Source organism: Nannobrachium achirus (genome assembly GCF_963921795.1).
Source record: "Nannobrachium achirus genome assembly, chromosome: 12".
Lineage (NCBI taxonomy): Eukaryota > Metazoa > Chordata > Actinopteri > Myctophiformes > Myctophidae > Nannobrachium > Nannobrachium achirus.
The window spans coordinates 50,801,851-50,817,887 of record NC_137832.1 but is presented as its reverse complement, the minus strand read 5'-3'; the positions used below and the strand labels follow the sequence as shown (position 1 = coordinate 50,817,887).

The 16,037-nt window shown below is 43.5% G+C and overlaps 1 protein-coding gene across 1 annotated transcript in view; it reads left to right on the top strand.

The window, feature by feature from the left end:
* Positions 1-16,037, top strand: part of col27a1b (collagen, type XXVII, alpha 1b) — a gene marked incomplete at its 5' end in the record, with an annotated part of 126,785 nt that overhangs the window by 32,124 nt on the left and 78,624 nt on the right. The window contains 2 exons of the mRNA XM_080738725.1: positions 10,899-10,952; positions 11,093-11,146. Of these exons, the coding sequence (XP_080594851.1) occupies positions 10,899-10,952; positions 11,093-11,146 (108 nt within the window). The remainder of the gene's footprint in view (positions 1-10,898; positions 10,953-11,092; positions 11,147-16,037) is intronic.

The window sequence follows — 16,037 nt, the reverse complement described above, 5'->3', positions numbered from 1 at the left end:
CTTGCATTGTCCCATTATAAGTCAATGGGGACAATTAAGCGTCGTTTTTTGCCGATTACGTCGGCATGGTAAGGCGGATCGGAACGAAAGGTAATAGAACACCATTCCCGGCCGAGCCGCACATTTTGATGTATATATTGCGCGAGTGGCGTAAATGGTGCGGCACTAGTTACGCGCCGAAGTCAGGCTACATACACACAGACACACAGACAGACAGACAGACAGACACACACACACACACACAGACCCACACAGCCACGTATAGGGAGCCTGTGTTTCACACAGCTCCAAAAATAAATACAAATGAGGGCCTCTCCAACTCTTTTTCCCGGGCTGAATCAGGGGCCCAGCACGTCCCTGACAATCCCCCATGACTCTGAGAGTGTACATGTTTACACTCTCAGAGTTACAGACCTGTACGGGTCCATTTGGAATCCCCTCAAGGTACCCTGAGGGTCCCTGGACCTCACTTTGAGAACCACTGCCCTAGAGAATAGTAGAATTGGTTAAAACTAAACCATACTAAGTGGCCTATAATTATTCACATAACCAAGTACTTGGTTATATGAGTCTTTGTTCCAAGTGATTGGAGCTGTCAGAGTTGTTAAAGCCTTGAAATATGTTATAATGAATCCACAAAGGAGTCTGTATGTTAGACTGAACACGGCTAGAATGGAAACTCGCTCATGTTTTAAATCCTTACCTAATCCTTGTGAATGCATTGAATTTCAACATTTTCCACCATGTCTTTGACAGGGAGAAGAAAATAAAAAAAAAGACTTAATTGATACCATGCTTTGGCTGGAACCTTTGATATTACCAAGTAAAACCATAACCCTTATATTGTACATGTGTGTGAGTTGGAGCTTAACCAAACCTGGCCCATCTCAGCTTGACCCATTTCTACTGCAACCTCAAACGGATTGCTGCGTTGGTCTGGCACGACCCTCCACTTAAGAAAAAAAAAAACAATCTGGATGAAAATGTACAATGTAGCTGAATGTGGTTTCATCTCTGTGAATTTGTGGAAAATTAACTGTCATGCTTTTTTGCATTTCAGTTAATTGCTATGGTTATCATAGTCTATACAAACAACAATATTTACGATACAAACCCGCGTCAAATTCCCCCCTTTTTCTTCAGGCTCGGTGTTCATGCGATTCCCATGATTCATTCATTTTGTGGGCGAGCATCGGCCTGGCGCGCCCATGGGCCGCCGTTCAGTCAAGCCGACTCATATTTTCTGAAGTGAAGATTGTTTTCCATAAACACAACAAACACAACAAACAAGTTTAATGTCATGGCCGAGGGTGGCCAACATCCTTGATCTTGTTGACAAGATCAAGGATCAAGTAATTAACCGAAAATATATCGAAACCGATATTTAGAACCAATAACTGACTTAATCTTGCTCATGTAGGTTAATCGAATAAGAAGAAGCAGATTGTTTTTATATACAGTATTTATAACAAATCGACACAAAGAAATTATATATACAACATATATTTTTTATGATTGTCTAAATCAATTAGTATGATTAACCCTGTATTATACTTCGATGTACAATGGTGGTGTAAAAAAATTGTATAAATAGCCGATCTACAACTGATAACTAAATTTCACAACTTCTGAACGTCAAATCTAGCAAACGTCCTATGATCAGTGTTGCCATAATCACACGAGTGTTGACACAGTGAGGTCTTTTAAAAAGTCCTGATTCATCTGTCTGTTCAATATCATTTAGTGTCAGCATGTTCAGAACATAATTATGTGGCTTGGAAGAAAACTCTTCACAATCATGTTCTGCCCATGAAGAGAAAACGTTGGGAAGAAACGTGAACATCTTGAAATGGGTGTGTTCATTTTGTAGATTTTGGCTCCCGTACCACTCTTGGCTCTGGTGTGGAGAGCGTTGGTCTGCAGGAAATTCGCAGAAAGATAATTTTTTATGCCAAGCTGTGGCCTGCACGCTTCAATGGTCTGATGGAGGTGCTAATGGAGGCCCTAACAGTGTCTCATCCCCATTCCAGAACCTGGATTATTGATGGACTGAGTATTCTTTTGCGGCCGTGTACAGTGTTGCCTTTCCAAGCGTGGCCATAAACTTCTAAAGTATTGTTAGCTTTTGCACTCGGGAGAATGTCTTCATAACCTCTTCCTTTACGAGTCCTATGGGATGGAGAACGTTAAATGCACAAGTAAGTACATAAAAGAGGCTCTGTTTCCTTAGCCAAATTGTGATTCACTAAACGAATTGTGTTGGAGTTCAAATGATGTTTGTAATCTCAAGTTAAAAGTTTGTGGTTATGGCCGGCCTCCAAAGTAAAGCACTGTCCACTCCATGAACTATAACTGCAACGATAACTGTAATGTTTTGTTTTAAAAATGGTTCTCTAACTGAAGTGGAAGGCGGAGTCCATGTTCTGTAATAATAACCTCCGTAGTTTACTTTGATGAACGATAGAAACACACGTAAGTCAATAAAAGAAATCCCTCACCTCATACAGTATGTATTTGGCCCACGGCATATTTGGAGATCCTTGACATGAATATTTGAGAACCACTGTTGTCCAGGGATCCTTGAGGGGGTCCCAGGGCCAGGGGGTCCCCCCAGCTAAACAGGTCTGTGACTAATGAGAGTGAACCAAATTTGGTTCCATTTGTAGATTTTGTACGCTCTCTGAGTTATGTGGGTCCGTGGCCTAATGGTGGGGCAATTCGGGGGTCCTTAAAACTAAAACATTTGAGAAACAAGAGTTCCGACAAGATGGCGACCGAGTAGGACGCGTTTGTTGAGCTCTGTGGAGGTGCATAGTTTTCACATTTTTTAAGCCCATTTTTTACTGCCTTTATAGTTCTTTTGAGACTTTAAACGCCCAAAACACTGGTGAGCGTCTGTTTTTGCAGTTGTTTCGTGTTTCATGCCGAATACGATTAACACGAGGTCGAGGAGTACCAGGTCTCCGACCGCAAACGCTGACAACATGGCCGGCGCAATGCAGGGCGACGCTGACGCTCCGGTTACAAAGAGCATGCTGCGCGAGGTCCTCAAGGAATCACTGAAAGAGTTTATGGATGGTTTTATTCAACCCATGATGCTTGGCTTGGAGAAGAAATTACTGAAGAAGATTGATGACTTCGGAAAGGAGCTGCGTCCTGCAGTCGCCACGCTGAACACGACCGTGGCTGAACATGGGGAGGCCATTGAGAACTTTGGTTCCTCCATGGACAGTTTGCAGATGTGTATCACTGAATTGGAGAGAAGATGTGCTAATCTGGAGGAGAAGCTCGTCATAGCAGAAGACCGGAGTCGTAGGAACAACATAAGAGTGATTGGGATCTCTCCTGGGCTAGAAAAGGCTGACCCAGTGGCCTTTATCCAGTCTTTTTTGCAGAAAACATTCCCCGACGAGTTTCCCGACTCCCCCCCGGAGGTGGATCGTGCTCATCGGACCGGCAATCCACGTTCTGATAAGCCAAGGGCTTTCCTGGCAAGGATCCATTTTTTCCGGGTAAAGGAACGCATACTCCAGCTCTCCAGGAAAGCAGGCCAACTGACATACAATGGCAAAAAGGTGTATATTTTCCCCGACTGGTCTGCTGAAACATCAAAGAGAAGGGCAGCTTTCGGGCCAGTAAAGGAATTCCTACGTTCCATCACCGCGGAAGGAGTGAAATACGGAATAAGGCACCCGAGCAAATTCTGGATAACCGTGGATGAGGCGACTTCTACTTTCAACTCACCCAAGGAAGCTCTGGCCTTTTGCAAGGATAAGTTCAAGACTCCAGGTGCTGCGGACGAGACTCTAGCTACGCAGGATGATGAGACGACAGTTACAGAGAACTAACTTTTACCAGGGACACTTTTGCTTTCGTGATCGCGTGCTTTCAAACACATTCTGCCGATGTGATATCCTTTTGCCTTTAATGGACTGTTGGTAAGCTGGCTGGGACTTTGGAGATGACTTTTACGCAGCGTCTTTCTTTCCTCACTCTCTCCTCCTCCTCCTCCCCAAAGGGTGAGTTGTTAATGTAAGCCTACTTATTGTTTTGGACTCATCATCTGACTTGACGTTGTGTTTTCAAGTGTTTCGTTTCATAATACCTATTTTATTTGTATCGAAGAATAAGATATATTTTATTTTTTAACAAGATCTGTAAGCAGATGGGTGTTACTCGTTTTAATTTAGGTTACCGCAAGGAGAGAGGATTTAGGGCTGCTAAAGCTATAAGCATAATTCACTGTCTTTTTTGTTTGAATATAATGGACATTGTTCTTGTTATTATTGTATTCCTTTTCTTTGCTCTTATTGAGCGTTGTGCTGCTTACTATATAGGTCTAGAGGGTTTTATCTCTCTCTGTTAAGCTTTGTCTAACGGGTTCCGTGTCGCGGTTCAGACGGAGCCTGCTCTCTCTCTCGTCTTCCCTCTATGTCTCTCTATCTATCTCGGCTTTCCCTCTCTCTCTCTCTCTCTCTCTCTCTCTCTCTCTCTCTCTCTCTCTCTCTCTCTCTATGGCTCTCTCTCTCGCTGTGTGTGTGTGTGTGTCTCTCTCTCTCTCTCTCTCTCTCTCTCTCTCTCTTTCTGTTAGGTAATGGCGGCTATGTTGGTTGTTAGTTTATGGTTCGTTTATGCCTCCTAAAACGCTACTTTCTCGGGTAGGAGGGCGAGACTGGGCTTTGGCCTTTGTATTGAGTAATGTAGCCTACTGTTTAAGGTGAAACAGATATAAATAATATGGTCTAAATTGTGAAGGCTCCGCGGTTCCAGAGACCACTCGCTCTCCCGCCCTTTCTCTATGTCTCTCTACCTATCTCTGCTTCTCCTCTCTCTCTCTCTCTCCCTGGCTCATTGACTCGTTCTTTTTTTTCCTTTTTTTTCTAATCTCAATAGCTGGCGGATGTACGATCTCGTGGCGCGTTGGCTCTACGTGCTTGTGGATCCGCTGTCTGGGGGGGGGGGGGGGGGTGGGGGGGGTAGTTATTTACCTACTTTACTTGTTGTCTTCTAAAATGTTAATTTCTTGATGGGGGGAGAGGGGAGCTCTGTATTGGGATATTTATTTTGTAGTCGTGATTGGGTAGGTTCACTGTTTGAAGTATGGTAGTTTACTGTTTAAGACGGAAACAGACTTAACTAATATGATTGACATTTATCTAAGTTTGCACTGGCCTTTTGGGCATGTACAGGGAGCTGTATATGGCGCAGTATGCATTATGTGTGCTGTGTTGTATATGGTTTCCTGATCATACATAACTGTGTTTTATGTAAATACTTATGTATACAGACTTTTCTTTTCTTTCTTTTTTTCCCCCTTCTAATTAGTAATTGTGGTTTGTATACATGGATGCATGGGGGGGGCTGTATGTGGCGCAGTATGCATTAACACTGTGTGTGCTTTGCTGCATATGGCCCCCCGGATGTGCTTTTAATTTCTATTTCTAACTACATATATAAGTGCATATATTTTTTATATCATATACACTGATTTCCTTTTTATTTATTTTTATTATTAATATTATATTAGTGCCTTGTCGTGGTGACAGCCTTATTTCCACTTATCTGTCACAAGTGTTTGGTTATTTGCATTAACGTGGCTTATAGGGCTTTATCACATTCTAGGTGGGCCTAATGCTGGACTGATTATTATTATTACAGTTGTTATAGTCCCCTCATTTTTTTTTCCCTTTATTCTTTTCTTTTTTCTCTCCCCCTTCTTTACTAGAAATGTTAACATACCATTCTCATTTATTTAAGTGATATGAAGTGGGGAGATTGATCATAATTTGAGCGGATGGAATGTTTGAGAGCTATTCAGCCACAAGAAGGCACTTTTTTGTTGTTGTTGTTTTTACTTTGGTGATCTGTTATATATTTACATAATCACCAGAGGGCAATGTATGGTTACTTTTGGGCAGTTACTTGTTTGCACTCTCTGACAGAGTGAAATGAAGGTTGACTAATAGGTTGATGGGGTGGGGAACTGTTTTTGTGCACTCTGATGCTAATGGGGTTTTCCCCCTCAAGCTTCAATGTTATGTGTTTTTTTATGTTCGTTTGATGTTGCTTTTTCCTTTCTGTTCCTTTTGGGGTTGTTTTGTTTTTCTGTGGGGAAGGTTTGTTGTGAGGGACCAACTAGGAAATTCTAAAATGTTCTACTGTGCTTGCTGTGCGTATGGTTTGAACCACAATTATGACAGAATATAAATTTCTAAGTTTCAATGTAAGGGGAGCGAATATACCGCATAAGCGAACCAGCATTTTGGGGGTTTTGCGATCTAAATCAATTGACTTTGCATTTATACAGGAGTCTCATCTTTTAAAAGAGCATTCCAACCGATTGGCTAATAAACATTATCGTGTTTTAGCCTTTTCAGCTGCTTCTTCCAAAACCAAGGGAGTAGCCATATTGGCTAGACGTAACCTTAGGTTGGATTTTTTGGGTGATTGGTCTGACAGTGACGGGAGGATAGCTGTTGCTAAAATCCGCTTGGAGGGTAAAATGCTAGCACTAGTCTCTGTGTATGCTCCAAATGTTTTAGACAAAGAGTTTTACAAATTACTAACTAAAACCTTATTGGAACTGACGGATTTCAAAATCATTGTTGGTGCTGACTTCAATGCAACATGGCAACATAACCTAGATAGATCCACTGGGGTAGAAAGCAGAGAACAAGCACTAGCGTCTGCAGAACTACGTGCTTGGGCAAACTCAACTGGCTTACTCGACATCTGGCGTTTAATGAACCCAACGGTTAGAGATTTTTCTTTTCTGTCGGGTAGGCATGCTTCATTCTCTAGGATCGATTACGTTTTTGCCCCTGTTAGCTTGTTTCATAAAATTGCCAAGGTAGAGTTGCTCCCAATGTCACTCTCGGATCACAAGGCGGTGCTGTGTGTTGCTTCACTGAAACAGGTTATAGATAGAGCTCCTAGATGGCGGTTTAACACCACACTGCTGCGCGATGCGGCATTTGTAGCTCAGTTTCAAACTGGTTTGCGCGAATTTATAAATATCAATACAGGCTCAGTTGAGGATCCCAGAATTCTTTGGGATGCAATTAAAGGCTTTATCAGGAGTAATACAACCCTCTATGCGTCCACTCAGAGAAAATTAAGGTCAGCCAAACTGGTGGAATTGGAATCTCGGTTTTCTACTTTGGATAATTCTCTCCAAAATAACTTTGATGTTAGTACAGCAACCCAGAGAGAGCTAGTTAAGAAAGAAATTAACTCCATTCTCAAGCGCCGCTCAGAATTTCAAATGAAACGCACAAGGCAAAACTACTATTTTAATAGTGCAAGACCCAGTCACTTACTGGCTTTACGTCTTAGATCCAATGAGCATTTTGCTGATATTGTTAGTGTCAAATCAACAACGGGAGCCATGGTTACAGAACCCAAAGAGGTCAATGCCACGTTTCGTGCTTTTTATGATGAGCTCTACACCTCCGAGGTCATTCACGATGATGCAGTATGCAATGATTTTTTATCCAACATACAGTTACCAACCCTTAGCGAGGCGGATGCGGAAGCCTTAGATAGACCGCTCCATCTGGCGGAATTACAGGAAGCTGTGCTCGCAATGCGTAGGGGCAAGTCGCCTGGTTTGGATGGGATACCCCCTGAACTTTATGCCATCTTTTGGGAAGATCTAGGTCAGCTGATGCTAGACATGTTTCGATATGCAATTGAAAGTGGCTCTTTCTCCAGGGATGTGAATGTAGCTATTATATCATTATTGTTGAAGAAGAACAAGGATCCCACAGATTGCGCAAGCTATAGACCGCTTTCACTTTTGAATTCTGATCTAAAAGTTTTTGCTAAGGTGCTTGCGCGTCGCTTGCAGGGTTTTATGACCACCTTAGTACACTGTGATCAGACAGGTTTCATAGGAACTAGACTAGCCTCTGATAATGCTAGACGACTATTGCATATCATCGATAGGGCTAAGGAGCTGAGGACCCCCGCCGCAGTGTTGTCGCTCGATGCGTTGAAAGCATTTGATCGTCTGGAATGGTCTTACCTGTGGGCTGTACTAGATAAAATGGGATTTGGTGCTTCTTTCATACATTTTGTTAAAGTACTTTATTCTAATCCGTCAGCGATGGTCCTAACCGGTAAGATCTGTTCGCCGCTATTCACGATTGGCAGATCTTCAAGGCAGGGTTGTCCCCTTAGTCCTCTCCTTTTCGCACTTTCACTCGAACCCTTGGCTCAGACAGTGCGTCAGTCTGCAGATATTACTCCTGTTTCGATTAACAACACACAGCATCGCATTTCCCTATATGCTGATGATATTCTACTGTTCATTGAGAATGCACCACAGTCAATTACTCACGTCCTTCAAATTTTTGATCAGTTCAGTTCCATTTCCGGCTACAAAATTAATTGGACGAAGTCAGCCCTTCTACCTCTAAATGATCAGATGAGATCTGCTATCCTGCCGCCCATAATCCCAGTAGTAAGCCAATTCAAATATCTTGGCATAGATATTTTCCCCTCTCTTCAGGCTATTGTTAAGAACAACTATGGTGACACTCTAAATAAGATTTGTCTTGATTTAGATAGATGGTCATCTTTGCCCAACTCTCTCCAAGCTCGAGTTTCAATCATAAAGATGAATGTTCTTCCTAGGGTTAACTTTGTAAGCTCTATGCTCCCTTTGCCACCACCGCCGCAATACTGGAATAAGCTTCACTCTTCGATATCTAAGTTTGTGTGGAAAGGGAAACGCCCTCGTCTTAAACTTTCTCTATTACAACGTGCTAGAGATGATGGCGGCCTTTCATTGCCCAACTTTAAATTTTATTATTGGGCCTTCACGCTCCGCCCCCTTTTAAATTGGTTTAACCCAGCAAATAAGGTTTCTTGGAGAGAGCTTGAGGAGAGTTTAGTGCAGCCTGTTGAATTGAGAGATCTTATCTATTCAAACATAACTACACATCAATGCAAAGTTCGCTTTGGACCTATCATTTCTCATTTAGTGGCAGTATGGAGGGCAGCTGAAAAGATGTGTAAGATTGATTGTAAATGGAACTTATTTTCCCCAGTGTTCAATAATCAAAGACTTTTAATCGAGGATCGCCCCATTCGCTTTCCAAGGTGGAGGGCTAAGGGGATTCGTACATTAGGGGACTTATTTGATAGAAATGGTTTACGACCTTTTCGAGATTTGTGTGACATCTTCAATCTGCCTGGAAATACCCTTTTTTTCTACTTCCAACTGAGAACGTCCATGAGGACCTACGGGGTCCCATGGCAAGCTCCCCTTAGATTGCACCCCTTCCATGAGTTTATCTGTGATGGTAACAGAACAAGAGGTTTGGTTTCCACCCTCTATGGTTTTTTATTAGACTGTAGTTATGGGCCCCTATCTGTTGATACTGTTTGGAGGAATGATGTACCAAATTTGGACCCTGACTTTTGTTGGGACACAGTATGGTCTAACATTAGGCTATCTTCTAGAAATCCAGACCATCAACAAATTCATTTAAATTTTGTTCATCGGACTTATTTAACTCCCCGCAGACTATGTGCTATGAGGATTTTGAATAATCCCAACTGCACTCTCTGCGCCTCAAATAGTATTGGTACCTTCCTTCACATGGTTTGGGAATGCCCAAATGTGTCGTCATTCTGGAATATGGTTGCCTCCAAACTTTCAACTATTTTTAGTATTAATATCATATCTTCTCCTTCTTTATTTTTATTAAATGACGTCTCACAGTTGCAACTAAACAATATACGCAAGCGCATCTTCTTTGCTGGATTAACGGCGGCGAAGAAGATGGTAGCTACGCGGTGGAAACCTCCTCATACGTTAACGTTTCGCCAGTGGGCCTTGACCTTTCTAGATATAGTATATTTAGAGCAGTCGATAGCAAGGTTACACGGAGCAAAAGAAGAAAACATTAATATGTGGTCGGACATTGCAGATAAGCTTAAGGCTATGATTCAAGAAATCACTATATAGTGGTAACAGCCTAGCACAGGCATGCACTATTGTACATTCCGTGTTGGTCCGGGGAAAGGGGGTGGGTGGGTTTTCTTTTCCTTTTCTTGTTTTGCTATTGTTTGTGTTGTTTGTCTGTTAATTGCATTTTTCTTTTGATTAATGTTTTACTTTTTCTTGTTGTATTCATATGTATGTCTCTAATTTCATGTTATGGAAAATAAAAATAATTGATAACAAAAAAAAAACATTTGAGAAACAACAGGCGTATGTACGGTAGATGGCTGGATTGTTGCAGGCCTGCATCACTGTGGGACTTGTGTGATTTACTGCTACTTGAATGCCGTTTCGCTGACCCAGAGTACACTGACAGTGCAACGCCCTGAGGAAGGAGAGCATCCTCCACTGCCTGAAAAGGCAGAAGAATGTGCCTGGTCACTCCTCGCCATTTCTCACATGGTGATGGTGGAGTGCAAGTGTGTCAGTGTAAACTTGAAACACTGCACGGAGGGGCATAAATGGACTGCACTCTTTGTGTAAATACAACCGCTAGCCCTCGCTAATGAGCTGGGGGTCGGAACAACGTTGATATAATCTGTCCGCCGAGAAAACTTGTATGTCCAAAACCGTTCCTTTTTTTTTATTATTCATACTCATTGACTGCCAAACATTGTTTTTCGACTTTTTGTCGTTCCCTGCCACACTTTCAGAGATTTTCTCTAACCTTTGAAAATTCATAGTATATTCCACGATTACTTACGGACTGCATCCTTAATTCAAGTCTGAATGGGTACAACATTGACCCTTCCCCCTCACACTTTCAGGTGGAATTATTGCTCTGGATTCTGACTGTGCCGGGGCTCTGTAAAGCTGAACGATGCAGCAATGCACAATGAAGAAAAACTGAACACTAATATGTCTCTTATCTGTTTTCTGCCCCTAGGGACATAAGGGTGACCCGGGACTGTCCCCTGGCCGATCCCCGAAAGGAGATAAAGTAGGCACACTGACAACATCCTCTCGTTCAATAAAATCCTCTGTGTTGTTTTATCCATTTGTAACTGGGAGTGTACATTATGTTCCATTTGTACGCTTAGTTACTTAGTTAAATTAACTGTAAAATGTGTCCTTTTTTAGGGAGATCTGGGTGTGATGGGGCCTCCTGGACTGCCTGGACAAGATGGACGAAAGGTAGGAAATCAGCTGTTGCAAAACAAATAAAAATGTTCTAAATGTGCGTAAAAGTGCATGCACGTGCGTACATGTGTGCGCCCAATACATGCATGCAATTTTGTCCCATAGCCCTGTTCTTTATTTAGTTTAGCTAAACCGCATGTCCCTGTTCTGGGGAGAAGATTCTGCAAAAATCTACAACTTACAATCCGTCGCAATGCATGCACTGTAAAAAGGAGGGGGCCCTAGTATAGAGTACAACACTGGGGACCCTGGCCAACTAGGAATACTAGTAAGACGCCTCAGGGCGACATGCGACCTCGCCCTTGCCAGTGATGTATATCGGACCAGTTACGCAAATATGGAGATCCATGTACTGTATATAGTAGTACATCCCTTTTATGCCCATACATGGAGATCCCAGTACATCCCTTTTATGCCCATACATGGAGATCCCTGTCTGAACCAGCCGCACAGATATGGGCTGTCTTCCTCCACATATGGGCACTCCCATATGAAGTCCTGTTAGATATGGGCTTAATATTGATGACATCAATGTCACCTGTGATATCACCTGTGATGACACGGTGATGTGTCAAGGGAACCAACCCATAGACTGTAAAAATGTGTACACACACGGAGACAAGCTGTGACATTTCTCATGGTAAACTTCGGTTGCAATAAATACATAGGGTTTAGGGGTGGCAGTGGCTCCAGCAGTGAGGAGGTAGAGTTTGGGAAACGGTTCTCGGTTCGATCCCCGGGCTCCCCCCTGGGCTAGTGTCGAAGTGTCATTGAGCAAGACTACTAACTGAACCCATAACTGCTCCTGACGAGCAGGCTGGTGCCTTGCATGGTTTCCTCAGCCACCAGTGTGTTAATGTGTGTGAATGTGCTGAATGTAATGCAGACATTGTAAAGCGCTTTTAAGTGGCTAAAAGGCACATGAATCAGTGGCTTTGAATGAATGACTAAATCAATGAATGAGGTGGGTGATATGGAGGATCTATAAATCAAAGCATACGTTAGTACTACATCCCCACGCCCCCGCCCTGCTGCCAAAATTCCCTTTGAGGGGGGAATTCTCTCAGAAGTGGGCCTGTTGGAGGGCTGGGCCAAACATCTCTCTCTCTGGCTCTCTGGGTGTTTGAGCTCTTGTTTGGAGCGCAGCCTAACACAGTGCAGGCGTCTGGGTGCCGCACCTGTGTTCTGACTCCTCTTCAGTTCTGGTGGAAAGGAAAAAGTAGGCTACTCTGATGTTTTACTTGAGTAAGAATGGCAATAGCACACAATGTAGAATTACAGAATGTTACAAGTAAAAGTCCTTTTATTCAGAATTTTACTTGAGTAAAAGCAAAGACGCATCAGAATACGAATATACTTATACAAAAGTAAAAGTACAATGTTTTTTTTATTATCGCTGAAGTATAAAATAGGGCTCAAGTGGTTTTGTAATAATAATCGAAATCTAAGTTTTCAAATAATTGCAGTGAAGTAAAAATGTAGTGGACTAGAAGTATTAAGTATTGAAAAATGTAAATGCTCAAGTAAAGTGAAACAATAAAACCTACAAATTCTGCTCAAGTAAAGTACTTGATTAAATGTACTTAGTTACTCTTCACCATTGAACCGCTTGACGGTTTGAATAGCTGGCCTGTTACATCACCACCGCCGGCCCCCACACATAGCGGAGGCATTCGAGGAGAGTTCGGGTCTTTTGGGGGGGGGGGGTCCTGGTTGGGGGTGGGGGTTGCGCCTGCGCTTTAAACTGCAGCCGCAGCCCTTCCAAATGCCAAGAACCCGTGGCCGTTTGATTTCATAACCGCCTCCTCTCAAAAGTAGGGCGACTTATGAATGTGGGTTAATTCGGCGCTGAAGATTGTGCGGTTAGCATTTGTTTGCTCATGCTGACTGTAGTCTTTTACATGCCAGTAAGCCTTAATGTGCAAGTTATCATGACAGAAAATGATTGTTACCAGCCAGAGAGAGAGAGAGAGAGAGAGAGAGAGAGAGAGAGAGAGAGAGAGAGAGAGAGAGAGAGAGAGCAGGGACGTGCTGGCCATTGGCAAAAGCGGGACAACTCCCGAATGGCCGCTTCATTCCCGGCTGGTCTAGGCCGGCCATTAGGATAAAAATAAAAATAAAATGTCGGCCTTCGTTCCATTTTGGGGGCTGGGCGGCCAACAAAGTAAATCGTCACTGTCGGGCAGAAACCTCGTATCTCCAAGTTTCAAATTTGTAAATTTTTTCGCAAAGCAAAGCCCTGCTTCATCATACAAGGCTGTCGCACAAAAGTAGTTTAAATCATTTTTAAAATGGTTTTGGACATACAAGGTTTCCACCCGACAATGACGAAATATAACTGATGTAATTGGCCCACTGGTCACTTGTCATGATCTGAAATGGCAAATCTTTGAGTAGCAGCAGCGCTATAGAGAGAGATCTCTCCCTATAGTGCGCAATGAGGGCCTCTACAAACTCGTTTTCCCGGGCTGAATCAGGGGCCCAGCACGTCCCTGAGAGAGAGAGAGAGAGAGAGAGAGAGAGACAGCGTAGCCGTGTGCATTTCATCCTTGGCCTCGCCCCAACCCATGTTACTGCACTCAGAGTAATTACAAATCTCTGGTGTACCAGGCAGTTGCATTTTCTCATGTGCGTAGTGCACTGCAATGCAATGACTTGTGTAGTCATTTTAACCCCTTGAACCCCCCCAGTCTTAGTGGAACAGACCTGAGTGTGCAACTGTAGTTGGACCGCTTGTTTTCCGTCTACGCCAAAACTATAGCTGATCTACAAGCTCTTGTAGATCTGCTATTTTTAAAGTTTTTCTTTTAAACGTTTCCCCCAAAATACGTATGCTGGGGTACACACACACACACACACACACACACACACGCGCACACACACACACACACACACACACACACACACACACACACACACACACACACACACACACACACACACACACACACACACACACACACACACACACACCCAGGGACGTGCTTGTGTGCCGCAAGCACCCACGCACGCACACATGTACGCGCACATTCACGTCCCTGTGAGGATAATCACTGTGTTGTTTATCTGTTTTTAGAAAACATCTTAAAAAAATAGCAAAACAAACTGAAAAGGGCCTAAAAAAGAGAAGTGGAAAAATTCGTGAGACATGGCTTCCTCTGAATTACACTGGGCGGTTTATCACATGAAGCTGTTCCTCACACTGACCGCTGCCAGAGAGATTTCACGAGGAATAGAACAGAAAAGGAAAGAAAAAAGGGGGCCGTCAGCCGTGATACAGTGAGAGGCTAACAGCCAGGCCAAGAGCTCACATGCCAACACAATGTTGTCATTTGGAATTGATTGTCACACTTAATGAGGAATTCTGCTAAGTAACACACACATATACACACACAAGCATGCACGTGCACACACACAAGCAGAATTTCATGTTACAGTAGTATTACTATAGTTGTGAGGACATCAATTCTGTGAGTACCTCCTACAGTATCTCCATATTTTAACTTTTTGTGTTTTTTCGTAAATTAACGCCCCACTTGATCATGCTACAGGTCACACAAAAGCATCACAAGATCCACAAGCTTGTAACGCGACACAAAGCGATGCCTTTTGAGCTTTAGATCTGCTACTTTTTAATTGGAATCCTGTGCAGTTAGAGTTTTGGACACTATGAGGTTTGCACCCGGGCGCAGCACCAAGCACTGTGAGCCTGTGACAGGTTGTGAGCTCATACATCTGCTATTTTCGATGCACGACACTGAATCCCCCCAACCTGACTCTCTTCTAATTGTAACTCAAAAAAGTGTTTATTGTCCATAAAAACTGTCCTCACAGCGTCTGTTGTTTGTCAAATTCTACTGTACACACACACGCACGCACGCACACACGCACGCACGCACGCACGCACGCACGCACGCACGCACGCACGCACGCACGCACGCACGCACGCACGCACACACACACACACACACACACACACACACACACACACACACACACACACACACACACACACACACAAACACGCTTATTCCCGTCTCCATTTGGGCCACATTTGCGTGTGTGTGTGTGTGTAGGAATGAAAGTGTGCACAATCCAATAAGTCCTTGGCGGGAACTTTTAACAATCTATTATGCAACAGGCTTGAATGCGACAAGGGAGCATCTGGAGGGCTGACGGTTCCTTCAGTCAGTGTAGTAGTAGGGACCGCTCCAGATCCCTCTCCGCCTGTGACTCACGGAAAGTGGAGTCATGGGAAAACTCTGTGTTATTCTTCCATCTGCGTTACGGTAATTGTGAAGCTTGGCTTGGGGCGTGGGGGCCACGGCGGGGGTCCAAACAGGGGTTAACCACTTAAACCAGTGGTTCTCAAACCTTTTCATGTGAAGGACCCCCAAATTGACACTTTTAACCCACGGACCCCCATTTGAAAAGATACGCCAGGGAGCTCCTTTAAAGAAGATGTTTACAGCTATAGCAGTGATTCTCCACCAATGTTAACTCTGAGAGTGTACAAATGGAACCATTCCATTTGTACACTCTCTGAGTACTTGCGCACTCTCCCGGCTCACAATTAGGCCATATACATGGCCACAAGTGCACAAGGCGCAAGTTGGCACCTTGACAGAGTGCAGTCTAGTTTTCATTGGAATACTGAGTATATTACGTTAGTTCCATTGATCTAAGCCGGAACACAATCGATTGATAGATCATTAAAATAAACACGCCTTAAAGGGGTACTGTGTAGGTGTACTGTCACCTAAAGGGGTTGAGGGGCAGATTACAGTGTGACATGAGCTTCTCTGAAAACGGTCTGAAACAGGCTGAAGCTCATGTCACAGTGTAATCTGCCCCTCGCCCCCCAACAACAGTGTGGGCCACAAAC